General features: G+C 37.6%; 1 protein-coding gene across 6 annotated transcripts in view; it reads left to right on the top strand.

Annotated features, from left to right (window-relative positions):
* Positions 1 to 22,909, top strand: part of GRM8 (glutamate metabotropic receptor 8) — a 369,942-nt gene that overhangs the window by 275,936 nt on the left and 71,097 nt on the right. For all 6 annotated transcript variants that reach the window (XM_074903206.1, XM_074903207.1, XM_074903210.1 and 3 more), the window contains exon 8: positions 12,894 to 13,030. In XM_074903206.1, the coding sequence (XP_074759307.1) occupies positions 12,894 to 13,030 (137 nt within the window). The remainder of the gene's footprint in view (positions 1 to 12,893; positions 13,031 to 22,909) is intronic.

Below are 22,909 nucleotides of genomic sequence, written 5' to 3'. Positions count from 1 at the left end.
ATGGGTTATAGGTGTATTAAATGACTTCACCTCCAAATTTAAGTCAGTTCTTCAGTAAGGCTGTGACCCATAAACTTCTGTTTTATATCTATAGCATTAATATCGGTTTACATCTCTGGAGATTAATAGCTCTGCAATTACCCGAAATAACCATAGCAACAGAGTAAATTTTCACTGGGCACCAGTTACTCAGTAAAGGTTGCTGTAATTACAAAGAAACTAGATAATAAAACCCCAGGAATTATTTGTTATCCTTTGACTTCAATACATTAATTAATACCATGCGGAGTTGAAAGACTCAGGAATTTCAAGCATTTTTTCCTTGCTGCAGCACATCAGACTTCTCAGTAACGGCTCTGTAGTCTGCCCCCTTTTTTCGGCACAAGGTAATACTTTAATGAATAACGTGGTATTTGTTGTGAATTGTATTAGACTGTTTTGCATTCTAGAAACATCAAACAATAAGACATGACAAGGACATGAGACTGAAATAACATTACCTTGGATACTTTGGAAAATCTAAAGCTGTGATTCAGACAGGGACATCTCTGCTTGATGCCTCTGTCCAAATTTTTTGTGATAATTGAAGCGTAACCTGAAACTCTGTGTGTGCATATGTGTGCATGGTTGTGTGAGTTAGTTTGGTTTTGATGTAGACTGTTCAAAAGAAATAGAGCTACAAGATGAGTTATGGATATTTAACAGTTCCTCTTTGGAGCTGTGTCCTCTCTAAACATCAGAGTTTAAGCCCCAGCTGAAGAACTGGAAGGAAGGCCTTTTGTGATCCCTGTCAACTGATAGAAATCAATATTAGGAAATTCCCCTGCTATACTTTTAACCTGTTTAATTATTTTAATTATCACACAGCTTATTGCATTCCGGAAACAACAGGGAATAGCTTAATGTCAAATAGGATCTTGTTCAGCAAGATGAACTAGCTTCATGAATGACTGATACAGAAGGAAAGTATTAGATGGAATTGGGTTAGATAGAGAAGAAAATGACATTTATGTTTCAGGTGTCTGTTAACTAAATGTTAATGGACTAATGCTTGTGTCATAATGACAGTCCCAGTGGGACAGAGTTAAGGATGCAGATTTGTCTTGTTTGAGAAATCTTAAATTATCTGTGTGCTTTCAGAACATCCTTATAGTTCATGGATTTGGCTGTGGGTTTCTGTGTTGGGTTTTTTTTTGGTAAATCAACTACACTTTGTATAAGCCTTAGATGGGAAACTGTTTAGTTCCTTCATTTTCTTTGTAATCCATTATTTCAACTGTGATTATATGTCATTTCTGGAAAAAGAATGTAGGCTTAAACAGGAAATACCAAAGTCATTACATGTCAGTATTAACATGGTGAATCACATTTTGGTATTTGAGAACTGTGACCATTATCTAAGAGAGTGACTCTTACCCTTCCCCTGATTCCAACCTTCCTCTTTATATTTAAAAATATAATGGTGAAAGAGAAGCTGGTGACAGAAGCTGTGTCAAAACCCAGGTAGTGTCCTTAGTACAGAGTAACTCCATGTAAAGCCCTACGTTGCTGAACAGAGAGCTCATAAGGTGAAGACGTCGAGAGAAGAGCCTGGAGATGGAGGAGCAGATTCATAACTAAAAGCTCTACTGGAATTGGGACAGAATTCCCTGTACTGGGTATGATGCCTGTGAGCAGGACCATTTATCCCCTTTCCCATTTTGATGCCATTTTAACAATTACTCTGAAGTTGGTAGTTACCTTTCCTCACCAGGATTCTGCCTTGCTCCCCAGGCAGCTATTGTCTCTGGCAAATCACTTATTTGTCTCCCATCGGCCTCAGGAATCCATTAGTACAGAAGACCTGCTTGAGAAGCTGAACAAACTCCCCAAACTTCTGTCCAACAGCAGCTGGAAGTATAGATGGCTCATCAGAGACTCCCTTTTTCTGTAGACATCCCTTGCAGTTTAACTAGTTCCCGAACATCATAGTCTCTGTGTAGATTCCTGTAGTAATGTGTGGCTCTCTTTGATCCACTTACTTATATGACCCCCACCTGTCACGTCCCGCTCCGACGAGGGGGACAAGTGACTCAGATTCACAAATCCCCAATTGGAGCGGACAACAAGTCTCCAAGTTCAAGCATTTATTAACTACCTACAATGTACTAATTGAACACATGATAATTGGCTAAGTACAAAGCAAGTTGTGGCGAGCAATATAATATGGCTTGCATTTCTTAATAGAAAAAGGAAAAGAGGGAGATAGAGGAAATGGGGGAATACAGATCACCGGTCTGGGTTCCTGCGCTGATCCCGCCGGCGAGCGTTCCTGGAGGCGGCCGTCTTCTTTGCTGGCATTCATCTTCTTCACTTCACTGCTTTCTACAGATGGTCAGGGGGAGAGGGGCAGAGAGAGAGGGGCTCAGAGAGAGAGAGAGTCCTTTCTTCTCCCCTTCGATTTGTACCCACTTTCCTTGTGTCCGTCCCCTAGGTCGACCCACATAGCTACGTATCCCATGTACAGGGAGGGGTAAGGTGTTTCATGGGATGATGTAATTAGCATGATCATGACAGCCCTCGTTAGCATATTGAGGGGTGTTAACTTTAATATGTATTTTGTGGATAATGAAGCAAAGTTCATTCACTGGACACATGGCCCTTGAAATTTGCCCAGGTGCTCCAGAGGAGAGCCGTCCTGTCTCCACAGGGCTCTCTCCCCCAGCTTCATGGGGCAGCGTTATCAGCTTCGACCTCCACAGAATGCAACCTGGGACTCAGAGTTTTGTCTTGCGAGTCTTTGAGGCATTTCTTCAATCAGCCTCAACTTTTGCTTTCCCAGATTGTTTGTCTTAGTTTCTCACAGGCCTGGTTTCTCGTCTCTCACATCACCTCCATTTGGGCAGGGTGTTCACTGAGCTCCACATCTCCTTTCTCTCCCATGGTTCAGTATCAGAGGTATTGTTCTGGAGTGGAAAGGGAGGAAATCTTTCTTTCTGAGACAGTACAGGCACTTGTGAGTTACTGATATTTACTAAATTTGTTTTGTTATCCGAAGCATTTTATCTTAATGTCTTTTGACATCTGAAGTCCATAGAAGTGTGTATGTGTCTGCTTGGCATTTTTTCATCCTGGCCTGAAGTAAATGTTCAGACTGGAATCTGAAATGGGAGAGGTGTAACTCATCTCTGCCTTCCCATATTCAGTAAATGCAAGCTGATGAGAAAAGTCTGGTGTCATCTGAAAGACACTCTGTCAATTGTCAGCTTGATAGGCTCTTACATGAAAAGTTTCAGTGACAAAAGTGAGATACAGAGCAGAAATTAAGCTGCAAGCATACATTTTAGTAGAACTGAGCAGAATTGCTTATGCCAGATGAAATAAGCTAATTATCAAAGCAAAAAAAGGAGGAGCCTTATAAACCCAACATTTCAGATGAAACTTTGGCCAGAGCTCTTTGAAAGATTAAAATAATAAAGAGAGAAAAAGAAAAAGATTATTTATACTTGTATCTGTAGATATCACTGCTGTAGAATGATATATGAACATTAATCTAGGAAGGGAACAGTTTGTTTTTTTCTCATATAATGCACATTGTCCTAGGTAGGACCTACCTAGATAGGTCCTGATGAACAAGGCAAGTGGCCCCAGTGGAAGTACAGTGTATTCAGTGACTGATCAATAGTACTGAAATAAGTACGTCTTTCTGGGACTAGTAAAACAAAACAGAAAAAAACCAAAGGAAAGTGGGAATGAAGCGCCACACCATCCTCCCCAAATAATGTCACAAAGCAGGAAAATTGGAAAAGATAGAATAAGGAGGATTCTCAGTATCTCATAAAGTGTTGGAAACTGGCCGCTGCTCGAGACAGATGCAGGCAGGGTGCACCCAAGCTCTCATGACATGTAGTCCTCACATATGTCTTGGTGTGTCTTTCTTGTATACCCTCGGATGAGCTGATGGCCAGATTTATGGTCAGATGGGAATTGGTCTGTGCTTCCTAGGAACAAATTAATTAGAGTTTTAGGTAACATAAAACTGCCAATGCAGAAGTTCTTGGACGCTCCTGGATGTCCTCTATCTCTCCTGATATCTTCCAGTGACACTGTATAGCTACAGCTTCTTAGAAAAGACTTTTTTGCCAATAAAATAATGAGAATGACATGAATAAATGATACAAATAAATGATATGAAGACCCTTTTAAACTGGACATCTATTGTATGGTTGTGTTGCTGGGGACTGAAGGTGGTTGTGATTCTGTAGAGAAATGCACATCTACTTGAAGTGTATTCACTTTATCAATACTGAAAAAAGTGACTTGCAGTTATATTTATGGTAAAGATTCCTCACACATTCACTCCCACTTCACAGAATATGTGTCAGCTACCTAATTTTGTTTTTTTATCTTGTGGAAAATTATAATTATGAACTCTTCTCAGAAGTATTACAAGAAATGTGTTTCCTTGTACTCGTGCTTCAAAATAAATTTCAAAAGAAAAAATACCCAACACAACATTTTTAAAAAATATGATCATTAAAATTAACATTTTCCACCCAAGAACGTTTGATGCTATGTAGCCTATATCATGCAAACAAAACTTTATGCATTTATTTATGTTTGTATAGTTGTTACCTAAAAAACTTAATGACCCTCTTATAACTTCCTCTTCCAGTACAAGCTGTTAGCTTGTACTAGATAACGTCATACCACCTTGCTAATATTTTAGTATGTTACTAGAGAAGTAGTTATCTTGCAGTTGAGTTTTATGTCGTGTTGATTTTTAAGGGATTGAGTTATGTGTCCCCATTGCACACAATATCCATTCCCAGACCCTGTTGGCTTTTTTTTTTTTTTTTTTTTTTTTTTTTTGACTTACTAGGTTCTTCAGCTGCAGAACTGAAGGTCTTCTCTGGCACACAGTGTATGGTGTGGATTTTAAGATGAAAACTGTCCCTATGGATTTTCTGAGTACAGAATAAAACCAGGCTGGATTATTCCAAGTATTCTGGTAGCACTGGGCTTTTTGGCTACATATAGGGAATGGCAAGCTTTTTCTCTCACTCTCTGTCTCCTTTCTTTCCCTCAAATCCTCTCCCTATCTACTCTGATGCCATATGTGGACAGGGCTGTCCCTTTCCCAAAGGTGATAGGAACAAAGCTAAGGTGTCAGGAAAGGTCTAAAGGGGATTGTTTTCTGTTCCTCAGTAGTTCCTATCCCATCAGAACCTCCTCTTCACACTTCTTTCCTAGAACTGATGCATGTTTCTGCCAGTGCCACAGTGCTAATGCCTGCCTTGTTTTAGCACCTACCTGTGAAGAAGCTCATTTACTTTTCATACCTCTCCCAATTAGCCCTGAAGTAGGTAGAGAAAGTCATTCACATAGCATTGTCCCACCTGTGGGAGGAGAGGTGAAGGTAGAGGCATAGCCTCACTGTGCAGAGAATGGAACAATGCAGGCTGGAAAATACAAAACTGCCTTCACAATACTATGTCACCATAGCAGGATGGGTGTCTAGCAATTTTAATTCTCTATCTGGCAAAATGTAAAGTTTAATCCATGATGCGGTTGTGTTACAGGTATACTTATTGTCTGTTAGTGGACTCAATGTGCTGTTAAGAGAGGAGCTAGAGTTCTGTCTTCTTATATCCTGGAGCAAGTATTGCTTGTTAGAGGATATGAACTAAAATTTCACCAGTGTAGTATGTTTGCTGAGTGGCCAATAGCAGATGCTTGGGGAGACAATGTAGAGAACAAAGAAAATGTCAAAGAACTTTTATTTGTATAAACTTCTTGCAATTAATAGCTGAAGGACTACATGAACCAGAGTTGCATCTAGATCATGGCTTTTAATAACCACTGATACTAATGAGTGATGGGGCAAATTGCTGTTTTAGATACCTCTACTTTTGGCTGCAACAGCTCAGTTTCATCTTCAAATTTTACTCATTTTAAGGTAAGTTTATGAGACATCGTGTCTCGGTGCTTGCTGTGGCAAGAAGTTCTAATACATTCTGGAAGGAAAAAAGTACTACTTGTTATTTGTTATTTTAAATATAATGTGCTCATGTTATCCACCCTGACTGATGTTCTCATTCAGGAGTGGAATGAACTGTTCCTTTCACAGAAGTACACATTTTTAATCATTCACTGTGCTGAGGACCAACACACCAAATAAATTATACCCATCTCTACATTATCATAACTAAAGTTCTTGTCCATCAGCTTCAATAATATAAAGTTGTACTGCCTGACTTGTAATTGATTTATATCAGCTTATTTTAATACCAAAGTCTTTCTTTATGAGCCTTGTTGTGGATACCACCATAATTTATATCACATATGCCCCAAATCTATAAATAATTAATTTCCTGTAGCACTCTTGGTTTCTCTTTGGTTCTCTTTTGTGCATTCATACATGAACAACCAGAATCTGCCCTGTGGTAAATAAGATAAATTGCCTAAATATGTGCATTGAATGCCATTTCAGATACTCCAGGGTATCCATCTGGCCTCCAGCTGCTGCCTTGGAAAGGCACAGGTTCTCTGTCATAGGCATATTCTGCATATCTGTGCGAATGTCTCCCATATTCTAGGATATTTAAAACATTGATAAGAACCTGTGTTTACAGCAGCTGGATGCAATTCTGTTTTATTGTCCTAATCTTGAACTGAGACATTTAGGGTAATCATAAAGAGAAGTCTTTTCAGACTTTGAATAGGTGTAAGACAATAATCATTTGTTATTTTAGTAACCACACTGTTCATTGTTTGAAAATGTCTGCAGTATGGGGATTGAGCAGATAATGGCTTCATTTATCACAAATCTTACATAGTTTGATAGAGTAGTCCAGTATAATATTCCTCCTCTGTCTGCCTTTTGTTAGTTCTGATTAGTTGTTTATAATTCTCTTGTACTTTTTTCAAGTATTAAATGTTTTAACAGCTTGCATTTACTCTTTCTATTGATTCAATTTCAACCTATTTCATTTGTCTAATTGAAATACTTATCAGTGACAAATTTCTTGTCTCATTTTACAAATGCCTTCTTATTCTCTGGATACTTTCAGTTCAAATGGTTACTCTTCCTCTTTCTACTTTACTGAGAACAATTTAATTCATGTACACCTCTGTAGCATTTTTAGTGCTAATTAAAATGAAATGCTAATTAAAAAAAGAAATCTGAACCCCCACCTCTAGCACTTGGACCTAATTGTATAAATTAATGAAATAAAGGTTGATCCTATAAACCTGGGGAGGCTTCCAGTATAGCCAAATTTGAACAGATGGTGCATTCTGAAGTTTTTGATACACAACAATTAACTGTATTATAGTGTTCAATAAACTGTTTGACTTCCATTCACCTAAATATACCCTTGAATCCATGCAGACTACATTAGGATTTTTAACCACCTATGTGGAACATCTCAAAGGATGAAGGCAGCCTAAGTAATTTTCATTTCAGTTTAAAACATGAAATTAATATCAAGCCACTGAAATCTGGTGAAATAACAGACTTGTATCTGGTATCAAGCTTTGTAATGAAATCAGCTCCATGGGAGCTGGAATATTCTGTAAATGGCAGTTGTGAAACTCATCAGCACAACCACTTTTCCACACTTTTGTCAAGACATTGAAGTAGCAGTACCTCATACTAAGTAAATTTTTATTGAAGGTTTTCATATAATAAAAATTCAAGGTTGTTGTTTTAATTTATCAGATGTATTTTTTTTTTTTTTAAATAAGGCTCACCATTATTCCTTATTTAGGAACTGTTACAAATTAGTCACTTTAATATGCAGTTAGCCACTACTACATGTGAACTTGTGGTGTTGCAGTCACTCCACTTTTCCACTACCTGAGATGTAAAGAGAACAGCTTCACTGGATGGTATCCAGGCAAGTGTACTTTATAACCTCACAGGGAACTGAGATTACAGTTTGCACTAGCAACAGGGATGTTTCAGATTGATGTGAAATATAATTTGATAAAGTAGGAACATGCAGGATAAGGTAGTTGCTGAGCAGCATCTTAAGAATATAAAGGTACATGTTTAAGAATTTCTTCAGAAGTATGTGAATTTTCAAGTTCAGTGCACAAAGAACCTGTCATAAAACAGTTGTTTATCAGAAAGAGTCCTCCTTGACGTCAGTGTAAGGCCTTAAAAATTCAAAAGGATCCATTACATCCTTGATTCTGAATTAAATGCCTCATGCATTTTAAATACTTTTTTCTTCTCTAAATAATATTTCTGGCTAGTTTAAGATGTACTTTGAAAGGCTTATAAACAGCTGAGGTCACAGACACATTGCTTCTGTAATGTTTAGCTAATGTGCTAGTTTAACATCCAGAGTTGTTTAATGCTGCCGGCTGTAAACTGGGAAGAGGAGGGAAAATGTCTTTCAGTACCAGATTATTGCTTTATATCTACAATAAGTAAATGTGTCCTTAGGCTTAATAAAATGTAACATTGTTTTATACCATGTATATGGATTGTCTTCAAATGAATGGTAATAGAACTATTCTACAAAGCATCCTTCTATAGGGTTTATAGAAGATTATTTATTTAGGCTGATTTTGGAGTGGGATCTATTTATCCACCATTCATTGTTTCAAAAAATCTAAGGGACTTGGAATGCAATACAGCAAAGACTGAAGCCTTTAGGTGACCACATCATACTTGCAGCTGTTAAAAGGATGTCCAGCAGTAGACAAATGCTTATGTTTATGACTTGAAAAACTCAGGACACCAGTTGAGGTGTATGATCCACTATTTCTTTCTCTGTATTTTGAACCACATCATTGGACCTAGTGACAGCTCAGCTGTCAGGACAATGTAATTGCTTCATGCTCTGATGTCTTTGAAGGAGTAGAGTAGTGGATGGAGCTCTGTCTCCATGTGTTCCTCACTGTATCTTCTCTTTGTTCCTTTTTGGTTAAGTAGTAAACATAAATGGATGCTTTCACTCTATACTAACAATGAGACTGAACTGCTGGTGTTTCCTTTACAGACTGAGGACATTAAGTGAGTTGCATTTCCCTATTTTGTTTTAATTGCAAAAGAGTATAATTTCAAAACAAGTCTGTAAACCTTTTGAACAATACCTCATTGTGAAATTTGAAATTTTTCTTCCACTTATAAGTCTACAGTTATAAATCAGAAAAAAAAAAAACCAACCACAACACAACTTTCTAAAAGTATTCTGGAATTGCTCAGCAAAGAGAGAAACTTCAGAAACAGATCTCAAAATAAGCTACTAACTATGTTTATATATTAAAAAATGAGAATTAAAAAAGGGTTAGCACGTGATTATCCACAGTTAGCCAGACTTATTAGGTATTCTTGGAATTCTACCATATACTTTTGTTTTAGGCACCCAGAATATATTTAAAATTCAGTTAAGATAGTGACAGATTGAATACAGTTACCTGAGTCAATCATGGGTTAAAATTATGCATGGCAACATAACCACACAGAGAATAAAATGTGAAAAGGCCCAAAGGCACAGTTCTCTCACTGCTCTTTAACTACCTTGTTAAATGATGTTGACAAATGATGAAAAAAAAATTAAAATAGTGGCATTATTTAAAGAAATGTGGGCTGCTTTGTATTCTCTGAGGTGTTCTACTATAGCATTACAGGGATATTTTTCCTAAGCAAAAGTAACATCTTTCCTACGATGATGCCCAATAAATGTGGTTCCTAGATGAGGATATCCAAGTTCATTCTCTAAGACAAATACTCTATCCAAGAACTATTCAGTGTGGTTTCCCAAAATCTTTTTATCTAATTTGGAATTTACATAACCTGGGCTCACTACCCCAGGTCAGTGTTGTGTTCTGTATTACTTTCTCTCCACGGTGTGTTGCATTTAGATTTAACAGTCAGTCCTCAATGACCATTAAGTGGAGCAATTAAACACTTAATGTCTTAAACTAGAACTAATATGTAATTCCCTGTAATGGTAATGATACATTATGAGCATATGTGGCAGTACAGTAGCAAATATCAGGAGTGCTCAGTTCTGCATATCTGGTTGTCAAAAAAAGACAACTCAGTGGCATTTGTTAGTGTTATATACCAAATCTAGACATGCCTCCACCTGTGCTATTAGTTATGGCCAGCTACAGTGTTTCTTCATGTGGTTTAATTATCTGGTCTCTATGAAGTATTAATCAGTTTTTCCACAGAAGTATTCACTTTAATTTGATGGACTATCCAACAAAGTACATTTTCTTAGAAAACCTTTTAATTCTGTGGACTTTCCATTCTCAGATGAACTGTTCCTCCAGATCATCCACCAGGGTATATTTTTCTTCAGATGAGATTTTTTTTTTTTTAAGAACTCTAATTAACCATTGGTGATTTGTTTATAGGCTGAGGCCTCCAGTTTCATTCTGCCCTTACACCTTCAAGGCTTCTGCTACCAACCTACATTCATAATTTTGGGAACTCGGTAAAATCCTCAGTTTTTCTTCAAATGTGTTTAAGCTTTGCTTTCCTGGTTATATAGCTAATGATTTCTTAGCACAATCCAGCCATGCATGTTTCCTTGGTTTTGGTTCATTTAATGTTTTATTTCACAAAGCAACTATGAACTAAAAGACATACATGAGTCCTAAGACACAAGACATAGATGAAAATAATGGTCTGGTACTGCTTGAGAACGGTATCTACTGGTTATGGCAGCACTGCTAGAGTATAATCAAATTTACTTCCAGCAGGCACTGTGACTGTTACTGTACTTTCTAAAATCTGCTATTCAGCAGAGGGATAGTGTGTTCTTCCCAGTTTCTGGGGGTCTGAATCTTCTGTGATGTATTCCATCTTTTAACAAGCTTAATTTTATTAACTCATGAGAGGTTGCTTTAATTTCTGCTATGTGAGAAAGATCTCGTTCCACTCAGTTGGAGTGACAGCTGAATTCAGCAGGATGCTATGTCCCTGTCAACTGAGGTGCACAGCATGAGATCCTATTATGCTCTAGTTGAGAACACCACTACATCAAAGAGAAAGATGATTCTGCCCTGTACTATAGTCTGTCTCTTTGTACATGATATTTCTAAAACCAGCAATAGATCACAAACTCACATGTTACTGCTGAGCATAAGAACATCTGAAGTTCCCATTGGTCTTAAGGGATACAAAGGATATTTCGTATCTATTGGTAAAAAAATAACTGTTCTTTCCATTAGCTCTTCAAATGTTGACAAGTAAAAAAGATGAATTCCATCATTACTTGAGAGTAATAATTTGGAGGTTACCTCCACACTTACATATCAACAACAGCTGAGTGTGTTTATTGGGTGGAAGAAATTTATTGGATCAACTTGCTACTTGAACATTGAAGAAAAATTTCATTGCTTGGAAGATTGTAGACTGGTGTTTTTCTTGCCCCTCATTCTGTCAAATGAATTGGGAGCAAAGCGCAAAGAGCTTTGCAAAATTATGTGTTGAGTCTATTGTATCTTTATGGGGTCTTAAGTCTTTATCACACATAATTTTTTGATACTCCTCTTCCATAGTTGTTCACATCTAATTTTTTCAGCCAGTGTTTTGCTGGCAGAACTGTGAAATTGGCACAGTATTTAATGTGCCACTTGTCACTCTCAAAGCACTATTTGTTTCATTGGCTATCAGTTTTGTATGAAAGCTGATATACAAAAGAAGAGAACAAAATACTTTATGGGAGACAGACAGGCATACAAGAAGAGGTATTTCTGCTAAAATTCCGGGGCATGTAGCTTGCTGTTCCCACTTCTACTGGCTAGCTTCTGCTTGATAGATACACAGAATTTCAAGCTTTGTTTTGCATTCTCTGGGAACCACTCACAGTAGACTTAGTGCCTCTAGGTGCTGCATTAACAAGTCTTATTACTGTAGGAATTTACTATGAACTGGATATTCTGCTTTTCTTGGTTGTTCATGCAGAGAAACATTCAAACACTGGGGGTGGGTTTTGGGGTGGTTTGGGTTTTTTCCACAGTAAAGATAGATTTCATTCTCCATTCACTGAAATAGAACTTTAACACGCTTGAATTTGTCTTCAGTGGACCTCAACTATACATATGATTCACCTATACATATGAATTTGGGATATAGGTGAAAATGACATTCTTTGTGTAGTTTTTGAAAAGTCTCTGAAGGAGTGCAGATCCTTGATGTCACCTTGAGGGAATTCATCAAAATGTGTCCTAATTTGGCTGGCCTGGTTGCCAAGGTAGACATGTAGTTTTCAATCTTTGAACATTTTGTTGATCGAAGTAAAAACAGTGTCAATTTGTAACTTTTGACAGCTCCAGCAATAGCCCTTTCTGTCAGGCATCGTCATGTATAGAGGAGAGACCAACAAGCACAGCTGCTATCCTTAACTTATTTTGATAAAACACTTTTACACAGGTGGTCAGTACTAGAAACTGATCACATTAACTGTGACCAGATTTAGACACTTGTATCTCAAGGTCTTTTATGAGTGTTGGGTCCTAAGTTGATGATATTAATTTCATTTTCATACTTAACAGAGAAATTTATGAAGTTCATTACAACATTGCTATTTTGTGCCTACTTCACTGTATTCACTGTGAAATTGTGCCCTTTTGCAATCAAAAAGGAATTTCTCCATTTCTGTTTTATCACAGAAATTGCTAATGATCTGTATTATACACACAAAAAAACCCAACCAACCAACCAACCAACCAGATTGCAAGCAATTGTCTTTTTAAACTGTTTTAATTAACTCATAGATAAATTTTAGAGTAAAGAGTAAATAAACTTCTTTGGTTTATTACCATACTAGCCTTGCATTACAAAGAACCTGCTCAATCTCTAATAAGTATTTTCCCTCCAAAATATATTTTATGGAAGATTACTTTAAAGGTATTTAACCTAATTGCTTTTAATTTTTTTTCAGGGAGTGCTGGAACACCTGTTATCTTCAATGAAAATGGAGATGCTCCTGGACGTTATGATATTTTTCAGTATCAAATCACTAACAAGAGTACAGAATACAAAGTGATTGGACAGTGGACTAACCAACTTCATCTAAATGTAAGTACTAGTTTGATTATGATGCTGATATTGAATAATAGTCATTTGAGTATTACATTATTTCAAAACATTTAGAAAATGTTGATGATTTATTCTCTTTTGACAGAAGAAAGTTCTTGCATTATCTTATTGAGAAGACAGTAAAAGAAAAATAGCAGAATAACCTGAACCAAATTATTTATATTTTAAAGTATGTTGGGTTTTGTATTTGCCTGTTCCTTAAATTAATATTTTAGCATCATTATTTATCTGATATCCGTCAGACTGATTATTAAGTTAGGCAGGGAAATAATAACTCATCCCTCAAAAGAGGGTGTCAGACAAAATAATAGGTACATAAATATTGCCCAGGTATTTCAAATAATACAAGGGGATGGAAATGTATTTAGTAAAACAGAAGTTTGGATTCTAACCACTTCTGATGTAGTTGTACCACTGGGATGATTAGCTACTGTAAAAAAATATTTCTTGAATTTAAAGGGAGAATTTGAAGTTTTTCTATATAGTTAGCTAGGATTAGTATAGTCCTAGTAATTTAGTAATATATTATTAATATATTATATTAAGTAATATATTATTTCTTAACAGCAGAAGAAACAAAAGACACAACAACTTACCCATTTTTAGAAGGTGTTTCGAATTGCTGCCTTAATATGTTCTGCAAGTTTTATGGTAGTTAAGACCAACCTGTGTATGGAATTATCTTTGTTTTGAAAATCACCATCCCAGTAAGCTTCAGAGAAGGTATTATGCAATATTTGTGTGACAGCTAAGCATCAGCAACTTGAGAAGTTGCTGGGTCCAAGGCTCTTTTTTCTGTCAGAAGATGGCTCCACGTGAGGAGAGTCACAATAATGAGAAAAGCAAAATGATGTTAACCTGCTTCCTTGTTGGCTGTGCAGTGTTTACAGAGCTTACGTGAGGTATGTTTGTCATTTGGGTAGCTCTGCAAATATGAAATATCAAGTTTTGTTTTGCTAAGGGCTGATGAGAAGGGCAACAGTGAGAATTGATGACTCGATTCACCAAAGGGAGTTTATGCGGTGACTTTAATCAAATGACAAAAAGCACGTTTCAAACATCTCTGGTTTTCCATATGAGAGGTTCCTGAAGAAGAGTAACAACGACAGTGTAGTAAATATTTACAAAATATTCTCCTGTTGAGACTATTTTGCAATATTTATCTGAGTGCTACCCACAGTAAAACTTATGATAGTTCCCCATTTTCAGCCACAGCTGTTAAACTGCTTTGCCATATCTACCATTGAATATCTACTTGGCAAGGACTCATTTATTTAGTTCTTCTGCCCAAATAGAAAAAACCCTACCAACAGAAACTGTGTGTAGCAGATTGTGTGGCAGTGTTATCTCCCTCCACTAACCTGATATCTGTCTGTTGAAAGGCATGAAAGGGAAAAAAAATGGTTAAACAAGTTTAAAGATTAATACTAATTTATGGAAAACACTAGAGTTAGACCCTTATCATAACTATTATGGCATACATTCCAGATCTTCATAATTGCTACACTTTTCTTAAAAATTAGTGTTTATTAAGTGAACTGAAAAACTGATACATATATTTTGCACAATTGTTAGTAGTAAGAGCAGTTTCCATAGTAGTAGCTAAAAGCTACCTTAAAATTTGCTTCAATTTTAATTCCATTCCATTCTGTCTTTTTTTATCCCCTCTAGATTGCTGAATTTTTCATTAAGTCTGTAGCTTTTCAGTCCCATTATTGCTGCTGAGGTATGTGTACTCCAGGGAGTTCTCTGAAATATGATTACAACGGCTGCTACCCAGACTACTGAAACCACACCATGCACACAACCACATTGACCACAAAGCTAACAGGAAAGGATTCATTTAAGGATGCCCCGTCTTAACTCTCACTAAGAATGGATGTGTTAGGATGTTCTTTGGCTCTCTTTTTTCATCTTGTTTTTCACTTCTGAGACCTCACATACCGGATACAACTGGGTGTCCAAATTTGTGGGCAAGCTTGTGTGTGGAGTCATGAAGATGCGAATGGGGCAGCACATGTCATTGCAGTGGGTGTTTCTGCTCCCAGCCTTGTGCCATGGCCCCACTTTTGTCCCACCATCCCCTGCTCTGCTGCACACCCCCTGCTTACACAGACCAGGTGTGAGCAGGCACACAGGGCTCAGTCCCTCCATGCACAGTGCAGCTGGAGAGATTAAGCAAGGAGATGTTTCTCTCCCAACCTTTCACTCCTGATCTTTATCTAAACCTTGGAAGATTTCTAAAGGAGTGACTGGGCTTTATTTCTGAAAATTTGTCAGGGCTTGAAATGCTGGATGCTAGTCTCCAATGGTGTCTTCAGACTCTGGTATGGTAACAATGAAAAAAGAAGTCATAACAGGGGTGGTACAGTTCATTTCCATCTGTATCTATATTCACCAAACTTAGCATGTGTCAATGGTAGTTATGCCACATGATGATCTGCTGTGTCAAAGCTGTTGCCTCTTCTCACGAGACAAAATGTACTAAAACCAAGTAGTATTTGTGAATGATTGTCAATACTCCAGATCGTCATATTGCAAATTAGGTAGTGCTTTTGATTCCCAATGAATCAAAGGGAACACAGCGTATGTTTACATTTGTTTTACTGAAAACATGTATATTATTGAAGGCAAAGCAGTATTAAGATGGTGGAACACTTTTCAGCTTGCTGTTCTATAAAAAAGATGCTTTTAAAATATAATCCTTCTTTCTCCTGCAGTTTCCTCTTAATGAAGACACATGTAATTATGTTTTTTAGTCAATCTCTGTGAGCTACATATCCTTTATAGATACTTCAACTCCTGTTTTTACAGAGATTTTTTCCTCAAATTTTGTGATAACATGTTGTACCTATGATGTGTTTATGATTGTGCTAATCTATACAGCTGATACTGTGCTTCATAAAATTTATAGCTTTTATTCATCTATTTTCTCTGACAGAAAATCATGAAAGTACCAGGCTTGCAGCTTAGTTCAACCTTTGGAACAATTAATGTAACTAAGATTAGAACACGACTTGCATCCAAATAACTGAATCAAAAGGTTTCCTTTTTTCTTGATTTTTTAAAAATTTCATTTTCCTTTTTAGTTTGGTGTTTTGTTTGTTTGTTTGGTTTATTTTGTTTTGTTTTGTTTTCCTTAAGATGCTCTTTGATATTTGCTGTGTCAGGTTTTGTCTACGAGTTTCTGTTGTGTGGGCTACAGCTTCTTACCTGGCAGCTAGCTCTGGTCCTGTCTCTGACCCTGACCCTCAGGATTCAGGATTCCTCTGCTGGTGTCTTCGGTTCCTCAAAGTTTTCACTGACTCTGCAGGGTCCTTGTGGTCAAGCTTCAGACTTCTTCCTTTCCTGGTGCAGTGCTGGCTTTCTCTTTGGACAGAAAGTGCTGACTCTTGCTAGATAGAGATTGTATCACGCTCCCTACGGGGCTCTGTCAGCAGGCTACACCAGCTGCAGTGGCCCACTGGCTGCAGTGTTGCTTTCTCTCTGTAGTCCTGCGTAACATTAATGCACTCTTTCAGGCAGACTAATCTTTCAGATTTCCTCTGAAGCAGCTATTGCTTCCAGATGTAGGAACTTCATGATTACAGATTAGAACTACTATTGTGATTCTTACAAACCAAACATGTGTGACAATTCTGAAGTATTGAAGTTAAATGAAAAAAGAATCTTGAACTTAAAAATTTTAATTTTTATGTGATTCATGAGTCTGAATGAGGCATCTTCATCTTTCACAGATACAAGGACACTCTTGAAAGCATATATTTAGAAACATCAAACTATAGTCTCAAGGAATCTGATTCTTTTATACAGTTATAGTATATATACAATTATATATATGTGAAGCTCAAGGGCAGCCTTGGCTGCAGTGACCATGAAAGGAGTTCAAGATCCTTAGGGCAGCAAGGAGGGTGCACAGCAAGCTCCCTGCCCTGGACTTCACGAGAGCAGACTTTGACTTCTTCAGGGATCCGCTTGGTAGAATACCATGCAATAAAACTCTGGAGGGAGGAGAGGCCCAAGAAAGCTGGTTATTGTTTAAGGATCACCTCTTCCAAGCTCAGGAGTCATGCATCCCAACAAAGAATTCAGGTCAGAACACCAGGAGGCCTACATGGATGAACAAGGAGCTCGTGGACAAGCTCAGGCATAAAAAGGAAGCCTACAGAGGGTGAAACAAAGACAGGTAGCCTGGGAAGAACACAGATAAACTGTCTGAGCAGTCAGAGATCAGATTAGAAAGGCCAAAGCCTTGATAGAATTAAATCTGTCCAGAGACATCAAGAGCAACAAGAAAAACTTCTATAGCTGTGTCAGTGATAAAAGAAAGACTAGGGAGAGTGTGGGCCCTCTCTGGAAGGAAATGGGAGACTTGGTTACCTGGATATGGAGAACGCTGAGGTACTCAATGAAATTTTAGCTTCAGTCTTCCCTGGCAAGTACTCCAGCCACACCACCCAAGCTGTGGAACACAATGGCAGGGACTTAGAGAAGGATGAACTGCCCACTGTAGGAGAAGATCAGGTTCGAGACCTAAGGAACCTGAAGGTGTACAAGTCTATGTATCCTAATGAGTAGCATCCACGGTCCTGATAAGTAGCATCCTCAGGTCCTGAGGGAACTGGCAGATGAAGTGGCTAAGCCACTATCCATCATGTTTGAGAAATTGTGACAGTCTGGTGAAGTTCCCACTGACTGGAAATGGGGAAGCATAACCCCCATTTTTACAAAGGTAAATAAAGAGGACCCAGGGAACTACAGGCCAGGCAGTCTCACCTCTGTGCTCAGCAAGGTCATGGAGTGTATCCTCCTCTAAACTGTGCTAGGGCACATGGAAAATAAGGAGATGATTGGTGACAGCCAACATGGCTTCACTAAGGGCAAATCATGCCTGACAAGTTTGGTGGCCTTCTATGATGGGGTTACAGCATTGGTCAGTAAGGGAAGGGCAAGTGACATCACCTACCTGGACTTGTGCAAAGCATTTGACACTGTCCCACATGATATCCTTGTCTCTAAATTGGAGACACATGGATTTGACAGATGGACCACTCAGTGTATAAGGAATTGACTGGATCATCGAGCTCAAAATAATTGCAGTCAACAGCTTGATGTTCAAGTGGAGAGCAGTGATGAGTGGAATTCCTCAGGGGTTGGTGTTGAGACCGGTGCTGTTCGACATCTTTGTTGGCAACATGAGTGCACCCTCAGCATGTTTGAGGATGATACCAAGTTGTGGTGCAGTTGACACACTGGAGGGAAGGGATGTGCCATCCAGAGAGACCTTGGCACGCTTGAGAGGTGGGCCTGTGCAAACCTCATGAAGTTCAACAAGGCCAAATGCAAGGTCCTGCACGTGTCGAGGCAACCCCAAGCACAAATACAGGCTGGGAAATTAGTGGTTGATTGAGAGCAGTCCTGTGGAGAGGACTTGGGAGTAGTGGTGAATGGAAAACTGACCATGAGCCAGCAATATGTACTTTCAGCCCAGAAAGCCAACCATATCTCAGGCTACATCAGGAGAAGTGTGGCCAGCAGGTTGAGGGAGGTGATTCTCCCCCTCTACTCCTCTCTCATGAGACCCTACCTGAAGTACTGTGTTCAGCTCTGGAGTCCCCCGCATAAGAACGACCTGGACCTGCTGAAGTGGATCCAGAGGAGGGCCACACAAATAATCAGGGGTCTGGAGCACCTCCCTTATGAGGACAGGCTGAGAGTTGGTATTGTTCAGCCTACAGAAGAGAAGTCTCCAGGGAGACCTTAAAGTGTCCTTCCACTACTTAAAGGGGACATACAGGAATGGTGAGGAGGGACTCTATCAGGGAGTGTAGTAATAGGATGAGGGGTAACAGTTTTAAATTGAGAGAGGGTGGATTCAGCTTAGACATAAGGAAGAAATTCTTTATTGTGAAGGTGGTGAGACACTGGGACAAGTTGCCCAGAGAAGCTGTGTCTGCCCCCTCCCTGGCAGTGTTCAAGGCCAGGCTGGATGGGGCTTTGAAGAACCTGATCCAGTGGAAGGTGTCCCTGCCCATGGCATGGGGTTGGAACTATATGATCTTTAAGGTTCCTTCCAACCCAATCCATTCTATGATTCTAATTATCACTGTACATAGTTCTGACAATGTAAATTTACACCCCTTCTAAAGTCCTTTTACTCTCTAAGGTTGCCTGACTTTAAATGATCTTAAAGTACTGGAAATAACCAGACCCAAGAATTTTTAGTGTCACCTGGAAGGAATAAATAATTGCCTTGGAACTTCTGATCATTGACTACATGTTAATTGTCAGGGTTTTCTGTTGTTTGCTTTCCTCATTTTCTTTATCAGGAGAAGAAGATAACTTATTTTTATGAAAATCTGATAGTCAAAATTATTTCTTCAAAAAAATATTCTGGTTTCCATAATGAATAAAAATCTAGGAAAAGGTAGCTGTTTCTCTAAAAGTTATGTTTTATTCATATTGCAACAGTATTTTGCATACCAGGTCACACGTAAAAGTTCCCTACAAATGTGTGCATTTGGCAAATTTGAGCTCTCAACCATGTAATCTCTGTTGGAGGAAAGTTGTTAAAAACAAGCTTGATTTTCCTGGCACTTATGATTTGAAATCAACTTCCTTTTATGATTAAAAATGAAATTCCTCTCAGAAACTGTGTTCTGTATTGCATGTGTTGTAGTGAGGGCTAGACTGAGATTTTGATTGATGCCTTTTGTTAGGGGCAGTAAATGAAAATAGTCCCTGTTCTAAAGTTTTAATAATATTTTTCTCATTTTCCTTTACTTAGGAACCCATTGAGTTTGTTCTGGCTCATTTCTGAGTAACTTTTTTCCCCTCTTTAAAAACGTTATGTTTTGAAACCTAAATGTCAGTTGCAAAAAGTTGACATGTTTAAAAATTTTAATATCGATTATTTTAACTTAAAAAAAAATCCTTTTTAATATATTTTACAGCATTATCAGATTTCATTTCAAGCTTATACATTGTTCTGTGTTTAAAGATTCTTATATGAAAAAATATGTACATCCAAATGCATATTTTTCCAAGTTAGTAATTTTGATTGATGGGACTTCAGGCAGACACAATTATTGTTGCTTTCAGAATCAGGCATTTAACTGATGCCATTAAAAATCTTGACTGGATATCCATTTATGTGATATTATTTCTTAAGAAAAACAAATCATATCAATACACTGTATGTTTCAAGTGAAAACAGTGAAAGCTTTGAAACTGAATTCACCTGTGTTTGGGTTTTTTTTCACAAGAATTCCATGGAAAGGCAAGAGAAATTTTACAATAACAGATTTTTATCAATCTCTTAGAAATAATAGGATGCATAAGCTTTCAGATTTATGGAGTGCATGCACTAAGCATATAAATGACTCAAAAGCATCCTTTTTTTCTTAATGGTCTTGATTTATGACTAAGAAAACCATAAATTAAATTACACTGATGTGATGAACTATCAGAGAGACAGCCATAATCATCATCAGCCTTAAGCAGTGTTTGGTGAACTAGTAAAAACTGGGAATCCCACATTCACAATGAGCATCCCTTCAGGCAGCCATACCACAAAAAGAATTGAATCAGTGTTTGATTTCTCCTCTTTTCTAGGACTCTCATAAATTATGTATCTAATCCTGAAGGAAACTATCAACACTGACATTAGTCAGTTCTTTTTGGAAGTAACAGATTCAAAATGCATTAGTTCCCTTTCTTGTGACATGGTAAAAGAAAATTATTCAAGAAGCTTCTGATGTTTTCTCTAAGTGCAGCAAATAAGTTTCAAGCTTTGCTGTAGGCCAGTATATTTCATTAAAGAAGCCAGAGCGCCTCTGTTTTCCTGTGTTAGCTGTTATATAATTGATTGATAGATATTTTCAAATTGCTGAATCTAAGCCCTGTGTTTAACAAAAGAACATGCTACAGCGAAATACACAACAGGAGCACTTAGTGCTGTATATGATTACATCTATAAACAAAATATGACAATCATACTGCCTTCAGGGTGTTCTTCTGCCCATATGTAATAGGGCAATAGAGTTCAAACTTACACTCTGTTCCATTTACTGCCCTGAAAATTGTTGATGCAGGGTTAAAAATAAACCAGTAAGACAAGCAAAAATTTTTTAGGTTCTTATATTCACAAAACTATATTGTTATTTTATTCTGCATAGGGCTGAAAGTAGAAAGAGACTATTATGGTATTCAGAAGACTACTTAGGTTTTACAAAGCTGGTTCTGATCTTAACACAGGTCAATAAGTATGACTCAGGATTTATTCTTCCTCACTGTCAGAGCCTGAGGTCAATATGAGACCAATGCTAGACTGAAGAGTTAAGTCATCCGTAGGCTACAGCAAATGCAAATCGTAGACAAGCCGAAAAAACACATGAAACATGGAATAAAATTGGGATTTTATGGTTTTGAAAGGTTACAGATTGTGTTATTCATTAAAAAATTACTTTGGGAAAGGGGGAAATAAGATGAATACAGATGTTAAAAAAGCATTAAATGATTTTGAGATGTGCCTGTAGTAGAACAGATGCTATTTCAGACATGACTGAAAATCAGAACAGAACTTGGATTCAAGAGACAATGACCTTAGAAGAACCCCAGAAGAATGACAACTTGTCTTGCTTCTGAAGCTTTTTACTTTGTTGGTCCTCATAGTCTTTTTTTTTTTTTTTTTTCTTTCTCCTCAGTGAAACATTTTGACTGATTCTTTGGAGAAAAAAAGAAAATGGAAAAAAGAGACCTGCTAAGAAAAAATCCTGAACTCAGAGAACCATTTATTCTTCATTAGAATGATACTAGATTGCCAATGAAACAGCTTCTGCTTGAGAGTTAGGATGAATAGGGATTTTTTCCCTCCTTGTCAGAGTGACTGAAAGTCGGGTTTCTCAAATGAAGCACAGGGTTGCAGTTGCACGCTTAGCTGTGAATTTGTCACAGGATTCTTGAGTGGATAGTAGATATTTTATAGTTTTTTGTGATCAACCATTGTAAGAAGTGTTGTGATTAGAATGAACTGTTCTTTAAATAGTCATAGCCAACAGGACCATTTAAAAAAAACCCCAAAACTAGAAAGGAGGCCTTGCCATGCATGACAAATAAATCCCTTGTAGTTTAAAATATTATTTTGTCTTTCACAATAAAAACAAGAGTGCGGTGATAGAACAATGAAAAATCAGGAGCTTTTATATGTATTCCTGGAGAGTTCTGCATTCATATATGGGACTTCAGAGCAGGGTTAGCTGCTCCCCTGGTACCAGGTAATGTGACTTTTAGCATAGACAAAGTGTAGGTGGCAGGAAGTCTGCATTCAACTGCTTTGTGAGGTACCAACGTGGAACATGGAGTATCAAGCATGTTTCTTCCCCATTCTCTTCTGTCTTTCTCCTCTCCCCCATATAAATTTATCTATGTATTATAATTTCAAGATTGAGCGGCCCTTTAAACATAGAAGCAAAATGTTCATGCCTAAAAGCAAAACTGGTAGATTGAATGACTTTAATTATTGTTCATTTGTGTTATATAATGGAATTCTACTATTAAATTAAAAATCATTAAATGGAAAAAGAAAGAGACATTCAGTGGTTATGATATAATGAATGAGAATAACCAGAAGTTAGCAAACATAGCTATATGATTATTTTTTCTATTTGCTTTGTTGCAATTTCTCTTCATCTTGCAGTAGTATTAATTTCCTTTCTTTAGGACAGTCATCTAAAACTTATCCAGGACTTTTCATCCTGATAAATCCCCAAACACTTTTCAAAAAAAATATTTAAAGACAGGTAGTGAATTATTTTCTGTGTTTCCAAAATGGTATCACGGTTTTAGTGGTGATAGTAC

This window comes from Athene noctua, chromosome 3 (assembly GCF_965140245.1).
Source record: "Athene noctua chromosome 3, bAthNoc1.hap1.1, whole genome shotgun sequence".
NCBI lineage: Eukaryota > Metazoa > Chordata > Aves > Strigiformes > Strigidae > Athene > Athene noctua.
Note: the sequence above shows the minus strand (reverse complement) of the source record. Positions and strands in the feature narration are given on the sequence as shown.